Source organism: Nycticebus coucang, chromosome 12, assembly GCF_027406575.1.
Source record: "Nycticebus coucang isolate mNycCou1 chromosome 12, mNycCou1.pri, whole genome shotgun sequence".
NCBI lineage: Eukaryota > Metazoa > Chordata > Mammalia > Primates > Lorisidae > Nycticebus > Nycticebus coucang.
In genome coordinates this window covers 77,329,160-77,348,411 of record NC_069791.1, presented here as the reverse complement: position 1 = coordinate 77,348,411, position 19,252 = coordinate 77,329,160, and the positions used below count along the sequence as shown (strand labels likewise).

The window sequence follows — 19,252 nt, the reverse complement described above, 5'->3', positions numbered from 1 at the left end:
TTTGCCAAAAACACAGCAATTAAAAATAAATAAATAAAAATCCAGTTTATTTAAAAGTATGACACTTACAGCACCTACACTGGAGTCACCTAAGGAACCTGCTGCCATACTCGGACACCTACCCAAGGTACTCTGCAATTAAGAGATAATATCAAGGAATCTACATTTTAACAAAAGTTCTAGAGTTATTTTCATAACTAGGTGATTTTAATGACTTTAGATGGTCTAAATATCACCCTCTAAGAAACATTATCTGGATGTTCCCTACTCATAAAATGCAGCTAATTGTTTCTCAATATAATTATGGTCAAAATCAGCCCCTCAGAACCATCATTGGCAATTAGGACCTGCCCAGCTTTGTACTATGTGTTTTCAAGATGTATGACACAAGCACTTCCTAAGCAAACGGAGGTGTAAACAATGATTACAGAATGACCCAGACCCAGACCCACGATATCAGCATCACTGCAGACAGACACATGGGAGAAATGACGCCTTCTACAGAGTGGTGATCAATGAATGTAGGTGAAGTGTTTCAGTAGGACACATGGCACAGCTCATCAAGACTCCCCGGAAAGACATCAGGTAAGCCAGGACAGGACTTGCCTACAATTGTGAGCTATTTTCATTTATGATCCTGTCTGAGTTTGTGAGCACTAGGATGAGGATGCACACACCTAGGTGTGAAAGCCCCAGAGCTCCTGTTAGAACTTAGTTATATCTGCTTGGTATAAAATCATCAACACTTGCATTAATACGCAATGCTCCAGAACTCATTTAGAACACCAAAACAGATTTTTAAAACATCATTAGAACCTAGCAACAGCTCAAAAGCAGTAAAATAGGTGGGTCTCTGTGGCAAAACAGGTTTAATAGGACTGAGGGTTACATACAGTCAGAGGTATGTCATCACAGTCCTCTCAGCTCAAGTCTCAGAGCAGAGAGTGGTCCTAGTCAAACAAAGCATATAATTCAGCATGGCTTTGTCCCAGACAATATTCACTGAAATATCTAAGGAAAAGCTAAAAATAATGCAATAATATTGTATCTATATTTATATTTAATTAAAAAGAGTGCTAACAGCATTTCCAAAGGGGAGGTCGTTCCTTGTTCAATATAAGATTTCTCCATGTAAGCTTACTTTGAGAATGGGCAATAAAACAATTCAACATATAAACACTTACAAAAGCTATCATTTCAGTAATGTCACTGACACTCTAGCTAACAACTCTGAAGATGAGATACAAATCATAATCCCATAGCTAGGGGCAGTCAGAGAATCAATTTTGTCATCCACAGTCAAAGTCTAATCAAAGCCACTATTTCCATCTTCTTTCACTGTACCTAGAGGCCCCAATTGCCTTGTTGTATCATGTAAAAAGTTTTATAGGAGGAAAACTTATATGCAAGAACTTGAATGTAGAATACGTGGCTCTCTGTATCCACAGATTCTCCATCTACATAGATTCAACCAACTGTGGAATATTTGTGGATCAAAAACATTAGGCCTACATGGTTACTTCTATACTGAACACGTGTGAACTTTTTTTCCTTATAATTATTGCCTATGCAATATAAGTAATTACATAGCATTTCACTGTATTATTGTAAGTAATCTAGAGTATATGTGTTAGGAACAGACAAATACTAAGCCATTTTTATATTAAAAAAACTTGAGCATCCATAGATTTTAGTATGGGGGGGTCCCTGGAATCAATCCCTTCAGATACTGAAGGAAAATTGTACCCCAAAGTTGAAGAGATCAAACAATGATTTTCTCCTACACAATAACTACATGAACAGCTAAATGAACAAAGAATGATGATGTACTAAACTTAACACAGAATACCACAAAATGTTAGTAGATTTAAAATAAGAACCTTACACAGCTGCACACATTCAAAGAGAAGCACACAAAGGTGAGCCCTGGGCAGACGGCATGAATGACCAAGCATTTCCTCAGGTTGGTGTTTACCCAGTATGTGTACATTTGACACTCTGAAGCGTCAAGGTGTGACATTCAGCTCTACCTATGTGTGCACACCTAACTAAATCTTCAAATGTATCTTTGGCTTTTCCTTCTCAGAAAATGAATTACAAATTTGCCATCAAGACATCCAATAGTAAGTAATATTTACTACAGAGCTGCCTGTGCCTGCCTGTCTTAAAGCCCACCCACAATTTCATTTTCAATTAGCAGCTCCCCAAAAAGCAGTAATGAAAGTAGTTGCTAAAGAGCATTCAGATGTCAACGAAAGACTGCAAACCCAAACTGTAAATAGCACATTGTGAGACGCCTGTCACCACCATCAACTCCCACGGGAATCGGGAATCACACAGCACGTGGCTATCACAACCATCTGCTCAGCTCCCCACCAACACCACTGTAAACCACACAGCCACCTACCTCTTCCCACCTCCTACTCATTACCTGTCATGTACAGACTTGTGTAGAAATGGCATTGCTGTAAACAGAGATTAGAATGCAGAACACACGGAGGCTTATTTCATGTTCTGTAGCTGAGATCTAACCACATGCAGATAACACTGCATGTTGAAAGGAGGGAAAAATGTAAAATTTAGTTAGCAAAAAAATGCACAGTTTTAAATAAAGGAAGTTCTGCCCTACCCTCATCCACTACCAAAAGTATGCACTAGCTAAGTGTGCACTTGCTCTTCAATCACTGATATTGAAAGAAATCATTGGAGTTAGAGCTAGAAATCATTATCATCACTGTAACTTTCTTACTCCTCTACAAGGTGTCCATTAAGTTTGTGTGCAATTTAAAATTGCACACTATTTTAAAGTGCACATGAACTTTATGGCCACCCTGTATTTAAATAGCCCTTAATAAAGTTCTCCGGGCACAGGAGTACACTATGTATAACAATTTCTTACTCTGGGCAATAAAAAAGTTGCTGCTTTATGGAACAATTCCTATAGGTATCACGATGACACATGCTGAGATACTGTCCATTCTTTTTTTTTTTTTCACATATAGATGTGTTCATTAGGCTTCCACTTTTTGCCTTCACAAAATTAAAAAGGCTTAAAATTTAAAACAATAACAATGTTTAAGATAGGGACCAGAAACAAAAACCTCACAAAGAACGAACAAAGACAAATACATTCAGAAAAGAAATCAGACGATTACTGCAATACTGCCCATTCTTTGAATTGCACTTTTCCCATTGAGCTTTTCTTTCTGTAGTATTTATTTTATGAGATGGTAGTTAATGTGTTATGGGTTAATTTTAGGTGTCAACTAGACTGGATTAAAGAATACCTAAAGAATTGGTAAAGTACTATTTTTGAGTGTGTCTATGAGGGCCTTTCAGGAAGAGAATGGCATGTGAGTCTCAGTGAAGAAAGTGGAAAAGATCCTATCCTCGACATGGCTAGGTATCTTCCAACAGGCTGAAAGTTTAGACAGAACGTAAACAGAAGAAAGGCAAATTGGTTTCTCTCTTTCCTGAAGCTGGGATATACTTTCCTACCCTTGGACATCAGAACTTCAGGTTCCTCAGCCTTTGCACTCCAGGACCTACCCCAGTGGCCTTCTAAGCTCTCAGGCCTCTTGACACGGTCTGAGCCATGCTACTAGCATCCCAGGGTCTCCAGCTTACTGATGTCCTGTCATGGGATTTCTCAGCCTCCATAACCACATGAGCCAGTTCCTCTAAGAAATCCCCTCTTATATATCCACATACCTATCCCAAAAGTTCTTTCTCTCTGGAGAACCCTAACTAGTATGTGTGCTGTGCTATCTTTTTTTTTTTTTTTTTTTCAATTGAGACAGAATCTTACTTTGTCACCCTCAGTAGAGTGCTCTGGCATCATAGCTCACAGCAACTTCAAACTCTTGGGCTCAAGGGATTCTCTTGTCTCAGCCACCCTAGCAGTTGGGACTATAGGCGCCGGCCACAATGCCCAGCTATATTTTTTGTTTGTTTGTTTGTTTAGCAGGTCTGGGTGGGGTTTGAACCCACCAGCCTCAGAGCATGTGGCCGGCACCCTAAACATTCAGCTACAGGCATCCAGCCTAACATTTCCTTTTTTAGTCAATTTTTACTATATGTTTATTAAGAATTACAAATGTCAAGGGTATATGTGAAACTTGGTAAACGGTCTGTGAAGCTAGTGAATGATGCCCCATGAATATATCAATGTACACAGCTATGATTTAATAAAAAAAAATTACAAATGTCCCTTGGTATAAAATTATTATTTGCCACAAATAATAATCTAAAATCTAGTCTATTACTGTGGTCAAGTGGTGTTATGCTCACTCTTCTCGGCATTCAGGGCTCACAGAATATATCTAAGACAACAATGAACAGTTATTAGACAAAAAAACAAAAACTGTAGAATGCAAAAAAAAAAAAAAACTGTTACTGCTTACAAATGCTCAAGATAAAATTAAAAGAAAAGCACAACACTCTTCATATAACTAATTATCACATTGGTGCCAAGTTCACCAATCCTAAATGTAAACCAATACAGTCAATATAATACACAATTCATTCCAGATCAGAGATAAGCCTGGATGGGGTTTCCTTGATAACCAAATATTAAAAACTAGCACCTGTTCTTATTCAAGTCAATCAATATTCCAAGAAACAAATATTTCATTCTTCCCAATCTTTTATTTTTTTTCTTATTTCTATAGTTTGGGCAAGGGGGAAAAAGTAGAATGCAACTTAAATTTACAAAGATGAAAAAAACATTAATAATTTTATTTGATACCTTGGCTTATAATCTTCATGGAACTACTCTATTTTTCAAAAGCAAATAAAATTACAATTTACATGTTAAACTTGAAATTTAGAAATATGAGACAAAAATGGTTCAACTGCTCACATTTCTTAATACTAGCTCCAAGTACCTGCAAGCATATAACCATTATAACAAATGTATTTATGAAAAAGCACACAGTGGCTCGTTGTCTGTGACTCAAGAGGCTAAGGTGTCAGCCACATACACCTGAGCTGGCGGGTTCGAATCTAGCCCGAGCTCACCAAACAACAATGATGGCTGTAACCCAAAAAAAAGCCAGGTATTGTGGTGGGTGCCTGTAGTCCAGACTACTTGGGAGGCAGAAGCAGGAGAATCGCTTGAGCCCAGGAGTTGCAGGTTGCTGTGAGCTGTGATGCCACAGCACTTTACTCAGGGCGAAAGCTTGAGGCTCTGTCTCAAAAAAAAAGAAAGAAAGAAAGAAAAAGGAAAGAAAAGAAAAAGCACATAGCCAAGGTTATAAATGTCTTTTTTTTCTTTTTTTTTTGTAGAGACAGTGTCTCACTTTATGGCCCTCGGTAGAGTGCCGTGGCCTCACACAGCTCACAGTAACCTCCAACTCATGGGCTTAAGCGATTCTCTTGCCTCAGCCTCCCAAGTAGCTGGGACTACAGGCGCCCGCCACAACGCCCAGCTATTTTCTGGTTGTTTTGCATTTTGGCCGGGGCCGGGTTTGAACCCGCCACCCTCGGTATATGGGGCCGGCGCCTTACCGACTGAGCCACAGGCGCCGCCCATAAATGTCTTTTTCATTACAAAAGTAAAGTCCCAAATTACATTAGTATCCTAATTCTCTGATTTCCAGAAACCTGTAGGCTCTAGGCTCAAGCTGGATAAATACTTGTGTGATTTGGGCCTAGATGGTCACCCCAAACTAATTAGCAGGTCTTCAGAAATGCACCTTGAACTGGATCTGTTTAATCAAAATTTTCCATTATAAATCCTCCTTTGCAAGTTAATTTCTACTAGTAAAAAATGTTACAAAAAGTTCCTCAGACAATATGATTAAGTAGTCTCACTGAAATACAACACCAGCATCTGACAGCAAATACTCCCAACAGGAGAGAGCACAGGATGGGATATACTACTCCATAAAGATAGGCAGAAACACGATTGGTAGCTTAGTCACCAGAGCCCGCTCCAAATAAGGCCAACATATAATGTCAACCACACATAGTTATAATAATAGCTCTAATTTTAAATATAATACTTGGCACTGGGATCTCTCTCTCTTTTTCAAAGAAATCAGCAGATATTTTTGGTATCTACAATTTACAATGTCAGCTATAAATTTCAGACCATACTAAACTTTCAGAGAAAGGAACAAACTTCCACCCACTGTTAAGAAATACCTATCCAGATCAGCTTGTATAAAGATTTTTAAACCATACAGAGGGCATTCCACATAAGCCATCCTCACCAGCAAGGTTAGAGTCTACTGGATATGCTCCCGAAATATTCCTGAATTCTTTTATTTTCCTCTCAAATGATGTTCTCCTATGACCAGAAGCAATCTTAATAGGCTGCCTTTTCCCTGGGAAATTTTTCCCTTAGATGAATGATGGCTTTTTGGTTCCTAAACCTCAGTTAAAAAGGGAGACTACAGGATTTATTTCAATCATCCACCCAGGTATCTGTTGGAAGAGTTGATATTACCTAAAAATGCCTTCTCTTCTAGCTTACTTAAGCCTATTTCCTCAGACTTAGTTGATAATAGAAAGAAAGGACAAACTGACTAAAATGAGATTTAGAAATCCACTCAGAACCCAAACCAAGAGTTCCTTGAACACTCATCAACTTTTCATCATTGCTACTCTATTTTTAAGCCTGTTTGCTTTCTCTCTGTTTTAAACTACAAAGTACTAAATTTTTAAAGCACTCTCTACAGTCTAAAAGTTAGACATAATGAAATACAACTAAACTGAATGCGTTAGGAAGAGCTGAGTTTTCCCAAAATGTTTCTCAGGAAGTTATAATTTGGCTAACAGGTTTGGCAACACATGACTTCCCTGTGTTCTTCAGTAGTTTCGTTGCATCTTAGTCTCCCGATTAGAGAATAAAGCTCTTTACAGAGAGGACCTATACAACCTTTACAGAGAAAATCTGTGCAACCATGGTTTTGATACTCACACCTGCAGTCTAAGTAGAGGAGGGGAAAAAATCTACCATGCCCTTACCAGTAAAAGCTAAAACTTTTGAATATAGTATCTAAGTGCTTACATCATGAGCAAATAGTTCTGTGTAGGACAAATATAAGTCAGTTATGTATTTATACTAAAAAACATAACCCAACAAATAAGTGCCAGTTAAAAAGCTTTTCTTTTAGACTTTTCATCTTTTGTATTAAGTCTGGATGGAGTTGACACATTCTTAATAAAGTATCACAAGAATGGAAACTCAAGTATCCAATGTACTAGATACTAATATGAAGCCAGTAGACAGACTAATGCATCACTCACATAACAGAAAATCTCAATATGGGGGTGAGGGGGCATAAGGGGATTGGTGTGCTCCCACCTAATGAGCACAACGTAAGACTATATGGCACAGCTCCTGGGTGTGGGACACAACTATGACAGGGACTTTACCTAACAAATCCAAACACTGTAACCTAATCGTTCATACCCTCATAATAATGGGGGGAGGGGGAGCTTTCTTTTGAAAGTATTGAAAAATATCACAAGAACTGAGGTTTTATAACTAAGCAAGTAAAGGAAAAAGCAGTCTGGTTAGAACTACACATCTTTCCATTAAAAGTAAATAATTGAACTCTCAGAGTAAAAAGATTAACTGCCTTGGACAGATTCTCAGAAAAAAATATGGTATCATTTCCTGTCTACTAAGGAGTAACAAATTCCCATAATTACAGGAAAGCTGTGCATTAAGTTGTCTACTCAGGAAGTACCATTTCCTAATAAGATGCAAACCTAATTCCCTCTCACCAAGTCAGAAATAAAGACTAAGTTCTCACCTCCTCCCTGTTTTATCTGTAGTTCTCGATAAGAGGCACTAAATGATAATACATTGACTTAGAAATACTCCTCAAGGCTCACTCACATTTCAAGGTCCCCTCCCATATAAGATGGTCAGATTCAGCTCCTTATCTGATAAGGCACCCGGGAAGGAGAAAAACTAATAGTGATGTGCATAGCCATCTAGAAGAACAGGAAAGCCATTTCATCTACTCTCAGGACAAGTTTCTGAACATCTACTGTGGCCATTAAGCACTTGTGTGTCATCTTTTACCAATGATAACACAACAGATGGCACTTGTCTGGGCTGACACACAATGGACCACTCTCTCTCCTACTACAAATGCATCTTATGCCTCTCCTGTAAAGGTCTTCATAGAACCCATCAGTTATAGAATGACAGACTCCAACACAAAATTACCTTTAGACTTAACAGACTCTTTCACAATCCTTTGCAACACCGTATTCTTCCACCTTATTCATGAATTTAAAGAACAGTAACTCAGAGTAAGAAGCCTAAGAAATACTCCAGTCAGGCGGTGCCTGTGGCTCAGTGAGTAGGGCACCGGCCCCATATGCCGAGGGTGGCAGGTTCAAACCCAGCCCCGCCCAAACTGCAACAAAAAAATAGCTGGGCGTTGTGGCGGGCGCCTGTAGTCCCAGCTGCTCAGGAGGCTGAGGCAAGAGAATCGCGTAAGCCCAAGAGTTAGAGGTTGCTGTGAGCGGTGTGACGCCACGGCACTCTACCCGAGGGCGGTACAGTGAGACTCTGTCTCTACAAAAAAAAAAAAAGAAAAGAAATACTCCAGTCCAAGCCCCACATTTTCCAGATGGATAGCATCACTCTGTTATTTGTCTTGGGTTTCACAATAGCACTGTGACTCTAGGAAAATTATAAATGAAAAGTATTATGACCTTATCTCAAAAACGAACTTCTGCTTCCTGTCTTACTAGAAACATAACACTTGATTGGATGTATATTTTAGCATCAACACTACAGAAAGGAAAATACCACTTTTTTTTAAAGCCCTTACATAAGGCCAAAGATGATTCATTCTTTGCTTTTCTATGATTCATAAAGAGTCAAAATAATTGCTTTTCAAATATTTTGCCGAAAACAAAGATAGCTTTGATTTCAAATACCATTAGTACCGGAAAGCTGACCATTAAGGCTAAAAGCTACTTAAATTTAAGATGCTTAAGTCCTGGCTTTCTTTTATGATCATATACTGTTTCACGGGAGGACCCTGTTAAAGAGTCTAAAGAAGAATTTTCAGGACAAAAATAGAAAAGTCAGATAATGTCTAGGAGAAAGATTCACCATGAGGATCCACAGCTTAGTGTTAGCTCAGAATTAAATTGGTTCCTTGCCTGAAAGGCTAAGAAGACTGCCTCTTAACCTTGCTTGCAGGGAGAGCCTGGGGGAAAGGTAGGTGGTTACAATGCAATTTCTTTCCACTGGCAATAATTATTTTTCTCACATTTCACACAGAGAGGCAGAAGTGAGATGTCACAAATGCCACAAGAGCATAACCTTTCAAAGCAACTAATCTTTCCTCCCTCGCCCCAACTCCCTGTCCAAAAACAAAAACAAACAAACAAAACAAAAAAAACTTACATTTATCCAAATATGGTTACGTTCAAACTTTCTAGCTCTTTCTCTGCTCTCTAAACTGATTTATCCTGTTTCTTCCTGTGTTTTCATAGGCCATTTCTATGACTACAGTCACTCATCTAACCAAACTACTCAGGTACTTTCTCGAAATACTCGGTAGACTACCTCCATCCTCTCACCTAAACTTCACTTTCTCCTCACGCCCAATCCTTATCTCAAAGGAGGCAGAATGAATGTGAAAACAGAAAGCTGTGGAGCCAGAGAGACCTCCATCTAAACCCTGGCTCTGCCTTTCACTGCTAAGTGGCCTCAGACAAGTTACTTCATCTCTTTGAGCCATAATTTCCGCATGTGTAAATAGCCAGGATACTAGGCAGGTTGTTGCACAAATTACAGGTTATACTATACAAGCTTCCCACTGAATCCCTATAGCATGTTATACATTAAGTACATGTTAATAATTACTATTATAACAGTAATCTAGCATTTCAGGACACACATACACCTTCAGAGAAACAGTGTGCTGGGTGTTGGATTTGAGGCATTATCCTGGAAGTCTCAGTCGCTGCTGAAATCCATCACTCCAGATGTTTTCTCAGAGCATGTCCTTCACTGCCCAAGAGGCAGGACTCTTGACACCAAACCACTGCATCATCACCCAAAATAACACTCTTGATTCTTTACAAGAGTGAACTTCCAACCAGGAATTTGTATTTAGTAAAGCTCATGATAAGATTTTTAAAGGTATGGGAGTTTTTGGAACAACTGTTTTGTATGATCCCAGATCTTCCCTCTCTGCAGAAAAACATCTGCAAACTAAAAATTACTTGTTAGGCTTCTAATTAGCAGCACCTGCTCTGTAAACCACAATGCCTCCTCCCGCTTCCTTAATGTGGTCGTCAATCCCACCCAATGGTGCTGCCAAAAACAAACAAAACACACCCAGGATACAGGTAACTCCACAGGCACTAAAGCCTCTGGATTTGTGCAGTAAATATGTTATAAACAGTTTCATTTCTCATTATTAATCCATCTCATGTGGGGATTTCCCCAGGCAGTAAAGGCTTCCCAAATGCCAACAGCTATATTTTCTTGTGGATCACTGAAACCCATTAACAGCCTGTAAGCCCCACTACCACACTTTCATACAACCAGCAGATCACAAAGATACTCTTGAATTATGGGTGATAGCAAACGACTAAGGCACTGAAAGGTAAATTCATGTATTTGCCACTGCACTCCCACATGCCACAATATTTGAGCTTCTCTGGGAAACATAAATCTTATGCAAGGCACTGTTCATACACAGACAACCATATTTAGCTCTTCAGCACCATGAGATACACAATGCATGTGATCAAATCTGCCTGTTCCATTTGTCCTAATTATGAGGATCTCTCTCCTATAATCTAGTCTGTCCTGATTGACAATTATCAAGACTTTAATCTGCCCTAAATACTCATAACACCAGCATCAAATTTTGTTACACAGAGCAGATTTGACTGAAAGGGTGCCATGCTGAAGCTTCAAATCCAAATAATAAACAGACTGGGATTTATAACTGAGACTGGATTATTTTATGTTCCTTTACAGGCAAGTACACAACTCTGCAAGGCAGCCGCTCCAGTGCCCACAAAGGATATTTTCTCTGTTAGGAACAGCCACAGAGGAGCAGACACCTAAGAAAGGATTTTGCAGCCATAAAGAAGACCAAACCAAACCTTCCTCACCTGTCTGAGTCCCTTCGGCATTTTCTTTCTCTTCCCAAGGTGCTGGCAGAGATTGCGGTCATTTTCTCGATCTGAGCTATAGTGGTGTGGGTGGCTAAGTCTGCTCTTCTTGGAATGAAAGGACAAGCCATTGGTAAGTGCTTCTCGTTTCTTCTTGGTCAACGGTGTCTGGCGTTTCTCCACACGTTCCTGAGGCTTAAGTGCTACATCTTTCTATTGAAGAGAAGAGAAGGAAAAGGAAGTGGTGGTTACATAGGTATCTATGGTCACACCTAATAGACTGGCTAAACAGGGTCACTAGAAAGAGGGAAGGGAAAAGTAAAGTAGGATGTAAAAATACCTAAAACTATGAAACATGGCTCTGACTTTTTCTGAATCCCTAATGCCATTACAAACACACCCTTTCTATTCCTGTTGGACACAAAAATTCAACACAGCACAAGTATCTGTCATTAACAGTGATTTCACTGCTGCCTAGAATAGTGGCTGTTTGATTCTGTGCTGCATCCAATACACAATGACATTCAACAAAGAAGTTCAATACACTCATTTCCCAAGTTGGTGCATCAGTTATGTTTCAGAAAAAGAGTGCTAAGTGCATGCCTGTTTCAAAAGAAATGGCACAAGACTGAACATATCAGGCCCAGATGGATGTGAGCCAACAAGTAAGAAACTGTCAAGTTATATGATTAAAATTATTGCTTAATGTGTCATATTTTTACCACATGTTCCTGTAAATATTCTTAATTTCCATCTTAGCAAAATGCAACAACAATATTATCACCAAGATCAACAGCAATGTTACATTTATTCCTGTCTATGGATGGGGATGGGGGCATCAGTGATTGACATCCTTGAATACAAGGCTGCACCTGTAGAAACTACACATGAGCATTTCAGGCCACATGACCTAGCATTATTCTGTGCCTACAGGCAGCTCAGGAAAACTGAGATACTAAAATGCCTGAGTTTTTCATGTCTAGATACTAACATTATTCACTGTAAGACTTGGAGTAAGTCACTGCAACTCGCTGCTCACAGAACATTAAATGACTTGATATATACAAAAGTCCTTTCGCTCTAAATAATCTTGTACACAATAAGTACTAAAATGAAAATGATCTGGTATCTGATTATTTGTAAATGAGTGGATATGATCCTCTGTAAACAGAAACTTTCCTTCATGGAGTCTCACACCCCACTCCCCCCAACTCCAGTTTATTAGTTTATATACTTCTAAATGCATATTTAAAAATAAAACTAAAATAAAAATTTCCTTTTATCCATTTCTCTCTCTTTCCTCCTTTCTGCATCCAATATTCTCAAAGTAGTTCTCTATTTTGCTCTTGCCCAGTATCTCAGTACTCCCCACTTGACATACATGGGCCTCCTTGATGTCTGCCCACAAATGAGCCAAACCCATTAGTTTGAGATTTGGGGCCTTGCTGTAGTCTGAAGAATTGTTTCTCACCCTTTCCCCCACCCCTGTCCAAATTTATATGTTGAACTCCTAATCTCCAAAGCTATGGTATTAACAGGCGGGGCCCCTGGGAGGCAATTAGGTCCTGAGTATGGAGGCCTCTAGACGGGATTAGGCCCTTACAAAGAACCTAAGGAAACTAGTTTATCCCCCTATCATTTGAGAGCAGAGCTAGACAATACCATCTTTGAGGAATGCATCTCACCAGAGGCTAAATCTGTTGGCACCTTGATCTTGGACTTCTCAGCCTCCAGAACTGTGAAAAGTAAATGTTCCTTGTTAATAAGCTACCCAGTCTAAGGTATTTTGTTGTAACAGCCCGGACAAACTGAGATGGGCCTTACACTGTTTTGGCTTGGCCTCAAAAGCCCTCCTGTACACATTCCTCACTTTTCTACTTCAAGGACTTTCAGCCGTACTGCTCACCTCAAGGAGAGCAGTAATGCCAAGCTCTCTATTCTTAGACCTTAACTCATTCAACATACACTTTTGTACAACCAGTATGTGCCAAGTACAACTTTACCACAGACCTATATAGGTTCTGGGAAGATAATGGTGTAAGAAAAAATCCCCACCCTCCCAAAGCCTAGAATGATTCATATGATACAAAAATATAACTTCAAATTGCTATAAAGAAAAAGTAAAGGGCTCTAAAACTGGGGGAAATTATCTAGTCCAGAGGAGAGGGCTGAAGCTAAGGAAATGACTGCCATTTGACACAGCTCTGAAAGACCAAGCAAAGAGAACAGCTTGTGCAAAGACCTTGAGGCAACTGGTAACATAATCTCTTAAAACAATGTGAAAGAGGGCAGCCCTGTGGGTCAAAGGAGTAAGGCACCAGCCCATTATGCCAGAGGTGGTGGGTTCAAACTCAGCCCCGGCCAAAAACTGCAAAACAAAAAAAAGAAAAGAAAGAAACAATGTGAAACAGGGCAGGAACTAAGTAGTTCATCTCAGTAACCCCAGTGCTTTTCATAATAAGTACTTCAGTAAGCCAGGTTAATAGTGGGTGGTCAATATATAGGTTGTTAAATACATACTGAGACAACTATAGAAAACCTCCAAATCTATAAAGCATGAGGGTGAGTTAACAATATACTAAACCGCCTAGCAAGATAGAAAAGCTTATAGAAGCAAGAAATAAGAAATCTAGCTGGGCACGGCAGCTCACGCCTGTAATCTTAGCATTCTGGGAAGCTGAGGCAGGTGGACTGCCTGACCTCACAGATTTGAGACCAGCCTGAGCCAGAGCAAGACCCCGTCTTCTAAAAAATAGCCGGGCGTTGTGGCGGGCACCTGTAGTCCCAGCTACTTGGAAGGCTGAGGCAAGAGAAATGCTTGAGCCCAAGAGTTTGAGGTTGCTGTGAGCTATGATGCCACAGGACTCTACTAGGGGCAACAAAGCGAGACTCTGTCTTAAAAAAAAAAAGAAAAAAAGAAAGACAAGAAAAAAAATCTGGTGGGATATGTTGTTGTATAAAAAGGATCACAGTAAAGAGCAAGAAGCCTTATTCTTAAAGCAATAAGACGGCAAACATAACAGTCTTACAAGGCAAAAGAATAGCTTCTAGTATAACTTTTAGCTGCTACTACTATAGATGATTTACCCTCTGTCATGTAAGGACAGCTCTCCTGAGGTAATAAGGCTTTGCTGAGAAGTGTTTTAGGGGACAAGATGAGATCAAAGCCAGTGCACAAGGCCATTGATTCCACAGTCCCAGACCTTGCACACTACACCTAATACACAGTAAATGTTCAATAAATGTCTGCTGAATTGAATTCCTTTGTCTATTGTCCACTACCTCAGTCAGTTATGTCAGGCACCTATTCAATGAAAATGTCATGTTTAGTCTCACATTTAACCAAAATAGTCAGCTATCATTAAAAGACATTCAGGAATAACAGCAATGCTGGCAGAAGGAGCCAGGTGAGTTCCATTGTGGGCTGTATCTATATAATGTGATTAAATTGTACCACTTCTAAGGGTAATATAAAAACTCCCACAGAGTAAAAATCTCCTTTCTTTGTCCCACAACCCACTTACTGTTCTTCATCCTATGCATGTAGAGTATCAGATTAATAAACAAATGATACTTAATAATGTATCAACTATGCTTTTAAAGAAAATGATGCCATTCTCTTTGGAGACCAAATCTTTCATACTGAAGGTGCTTCCAAAGCATATTGAAAATTATGTGCAATTCCTTACAAATGTGAATTAATATTTATGAGAGTATAATTTTTTCCAAATGCATTTTATTTTCATGTAGCATATTAATCAAGGCATTCTCACTGCACTGCTGAATAACTATACAGAGCTGCCGAGACGTTAGCTTGTAAGAGGCCTGCTGAAGTCTTAGCAGCAGTTACACAATCTCTTAGCTCCAATTAATATTGAGATTTTCCACTATGGGGAAGGATAGAAGCTTAAGAGGTAAAAAGGATATGAACAGTCTATAAAACATTTTTATTGTGTAATAATAAATTTATATTTTCAAAAATTGGGGGATTCTTTGAAGACTAAAAATTATCTTTATTTTTTTCAATGATACATCTTCATTTATAAATTACTATAAAAGACTTTTTGGTACAAATACTGAATAAACCAGGACACTATTCATTTCCTGTATAAACATTCACTGACTGCTTACTGTGTATAAAGTCTTAGAGAAAAAAAGGAAAAACAAAAACCCTGTCCACTATAAGCAATAAGAATCAAAGACAAATAAATTATAAACCAGTTACCTTATCAATATTCAGAAGAGTTGTACACACAATTATGTGTGTGTCTGTAGATATACCCACAAACCCACCACCAACCAACACCCAGTGATAACAACTAGTAATTTAAGAATTTTTGAGGCCAGGTGCTGGCCTCAAATACCTTATACCTGTAATCCCAGCATGAAGAGCAAAAGGACTGCTTGAAGCACAGAGTTTGAGACTACCCTGGGCAACACAGCAAGACACTATCTCTACAAAAAAAAAAAAATTTATTTTAATGAGCCAGGCATGTGGTGCGTGCCTGTATTCTTAGCTACTCAGGAGGCTGAGCCAGGATGAGTGCTTGAGCCTAGGCATTTGGAGTTATAGTAAACTATGATACTGACACTGACCTCCAGTCTCACTGACAAAGCAAGACCCTATCTCTTAAAAAAATAATAATAATAAATAAGAATTTTTTTCCTTAAAGAAACTTGGATAATCTCTATAGTATTGCTACAATATAGGGAAGAAAATGGTTTATAAAATAACTTGTTGGGATCAATGAACAACAATTTTCAAAGGCCTGTTGATTTATTAATCTACCATAAATAATCTAATGGTTCCTTAGAGAAACTGTCCATCAAAACTACCTGCAGTACTTTTTGAAAATAAGATGGCTGTACCCTATATGTTGCAGGGATACATTTGCTGAAATATTTCAGCAAATGAATGAAGCGTTGCAGAATATGCCACCCCCAAATGTGCCACTTTGTTATAAGGATTATTTTAAACTAAAAGCACTTAAAAACAGCAGATATAAAAGGGACACTGCCTTCCCATACCAGGAAAAAAGAAACATTTTCAACAGAGAGACCCAGAATATCCTCCTTGTAGCAGAGATCAGAAACTTTTTGTTACCAGAGACAGGGAGTCCAAGCTGAGAAAATTCTGTACAAACAAGTCTTTCGGTAGCCTCCCAGTACATTTTAGTTATTTTCCCACAACTGCCACTCTGTTCAACCTACTAAATACGCATTTAGGTTTTGCCACTTCTTTGGGTCTTCATTTTCCTGAAAGGGCTCCCACATACATGTAAAAATCTGTATGCTTTTCTTCTGTTAATCTATTTTATGTCAACTTAGTTCTCAGGTCCAATCAGAGACCCTAATAGGGTAGAGATAAAAATTTGCTTCCCCTTACCAAGCACTGGGAAAGAAAGAGCAAGGAAGCAGAAGGATAAGGAAGAGATCAGAAAAGAAAATGCTTTAAGGCAGTCATTTGGAAATCATAGAAGAAGCTGGAAAGATAGAAAGCAAGAAAGCCAGTCAGCCACCAACAAAAATTTGGCTATGAGGTAAAAAGATTGAGACATATTGGCTAGCAAAAGAGGTGGTGAGTGTATGAGCCATGCACAACAGATGGGAATAGGTTTCAGGAATGGTTGAAATTATGTGATTTTTAGGTTGCTAGTGATGGAAGACAGGGTCACAGAGGCACATAAACTGAGAGGCTAAGAGGCTGACTAACAAAAGCAATTTCCTTCAACAATCAGCCTTCTTTGAAATAGGTGATCTTGCTCTTAACTTTCCCTTCTCCCAAATTACAATCTTCCACCAAAGGCTTCCGCTGCCACTCTTGAATTTCAAAATGAGATGGTTCAGTGTTGTGCAAACTAGGCGAGAGCAACAAATTGCAGATGAAACACTGTGTAGGCTGCAGGGCTCCATTTGCTGATTACAGATGGAGCCAGAGACAATAGAAAATGAGGGCACAATTTGCCTGCCTTGCATGAAATGGGTTTTAGAAAGTCTACATCTGATTTTTCCACGCAAACTAATCTGAGGATAACACATCACTTCCACAGCATTTGTAGTATGTGTGTCTGCACATGCCTGTGTGTGTGTGTGTTTAAGAGAGGGATGAAATTTAAACAGACCCTTTCTGTCAGTTATTTGATCTTAGGAACTTATAAAGAAAATAGCAAAGAAGCCAGGAGAAAAAGTGCCTTGCCTGTCCCCATCAAATGACAGCATATGCTGTCATTTTAGTCTGTCAAGTCCTTTGCTGATTTATTGTGTACCATTTGCACTTGTTTTATAAACACTGATTCCATCAATGCATCAATGCAAAAGAGTCTTCTTCAGTGGTAAGAAGTGAAAAATTAGAAAGGAAAGTAACTCTTTTAAAACTTCACTCTGCACATTGCAGGTATACCCATAATGGTCCCACACTCTGGACTTTTGACCAAATGGACCTTTGAACTGATATTCAGGTGTAAACATTTTAATAAGTAGAGGAGACAATGTATGAGAATTTACAAGGCATCCACTCTGGCGTTCAAAGTTCAATCCTTAATGTTCACATCTTCTAAAAATAAAAATGACAATATCTATTATATACCATATACTTTGCCATCTGTTGAAAATGTTTAAAGATTTCTAAACTCAGGCTTCTTAATCAGGGCAACAGGCAAATCAATGAACTGTTGCAGTAAAGTGAGTTAGGTGAGGAGAAACGGGTTCTCTGAACTGCCATCGTTTACCCTGGGGTAAAACTGTATCTCTGTATTGCATAAAGATAGAAGAACAGATCAATGGAACAGAACACTCCAGAAAGTGACCTTCACATATATGAACAATTGATTTTTCAGCCAAAACAGTTCAGTGGCAAATTAACAGTCTTTTTAATAAAGAGTGATGGAACAAGTAACCGTATGCAAAATCAACTACTTTTTATTTATATTGAATCTAAATAAGAGAGTTAACTTATAATGTATTATAATCCTAAATGTAAAACTTAAAACCACAAAACTTCCAGAAGTTTCTCTAGGAGAAAAATCTTATAACCTTGCATTAGGCAAATATTCCTTAGATTTGATACCAAAAGCACAACCCGTAAATAAAAATAAATTGATGTTACATTTCATCAAGAATTTAAACTTCTGCTCTTCAAAGACTGTTAAGAGAATGAAGAGACAAGCCACAGAATGAGAAAAATACTTGCAAAATTTGTATTTGATAAAAGTTTTGTATAGAGAATACTTAAATAATTCTCAAAACTAAATAAAAAGAAAACAACCCAATTATTTAAGAAGGCAAAATGTTTGAACAGATACTTCACTAAACAAGATAGCTGGATGGCAAAGAAACACATGAAAAGATGCTAACGTCAGCAGTCACTAGAGAAATACAACTTAAACCCACAATGAGGAACCACTACATACATATTAAAATGGATAAAATGAAAAAGAATAGCCACACCACAGGTGGGCAAGGACGTCAAAGAATTCTTATGGTGGGAATGTAAATCACGACAACCATGCTGGAAAACAGTGGTGGTTTCTTGCCAAGTTCAAAGTATATCTACATGATCCAACCTTTCTACTCCTTGCCATGTCACCAAAATAAATAAAAGCACATGTCTTTGAAAGGCTTGCATATGACTGCTCCTATCAGATTTGTAATAAGCCTAAAACTGGAAACAACCCAAATGTACACCAAAACATGAATGGATAAACAAATTACAGCATCACCATTCAATGGAATTCTGCTCAACAATAAAAAGAAATAGTCAACTGATACACGCTACAACAAGAAGCAATCTCAAAATAATTATGACAACTGAAAGATATCAGACAAAAATATATATACAAACTAATCAATAGTGACAGCAACCAGATTAGTGGTTGCTTGAGAGAGATGGTAAGAAGGGATTATAGAGAGACTTGAAGAAATTCCTATAGTGGTGGACATGTGCATTGTTTGATTTTAGAATGATTTCATGGGTGCATACAAATTGAACCTTATCAAACTGCACATTTTTAATTCATGCAGTGAATTAGTATATCAATTATACCTCAATATAGCCATTTTATAACATGGAAATCCTTGCCATCATGCACAACTGGCATATCATTACTTTCAGTGTCCATTAAATGGAACCGATATTTCAGAA

General features: G+C 38.5%; 1 protein-coding gene across 4 annotated transcripts in view; it reads right to left on the bottom strand.

Annotated features, from left to right (window-relative positions):
• The window catches only part of AUTS2 (activator of transcription and developmental regulator AUTS2), a 1,299,114-nt gene that overhangs the window by 956,713 nt on the left and 323,149 nt on the right, over positions 1–19,252 (bottom strand). For all 4 annotated transcript variants that reach the window (XM_053558058.1, XM_053558062.1, XM_053558061.1 and 1 more), the window contains exon 2: positions 11,113–11,325. In XM_053558058.1, coding sequence (XP_053414033.1) covers positions 11,113–11,325 — 213 coding nt within the window. The remainder of the gene's footprint in view (positions 1–11,112; positions 11,326–19,252) is intronic.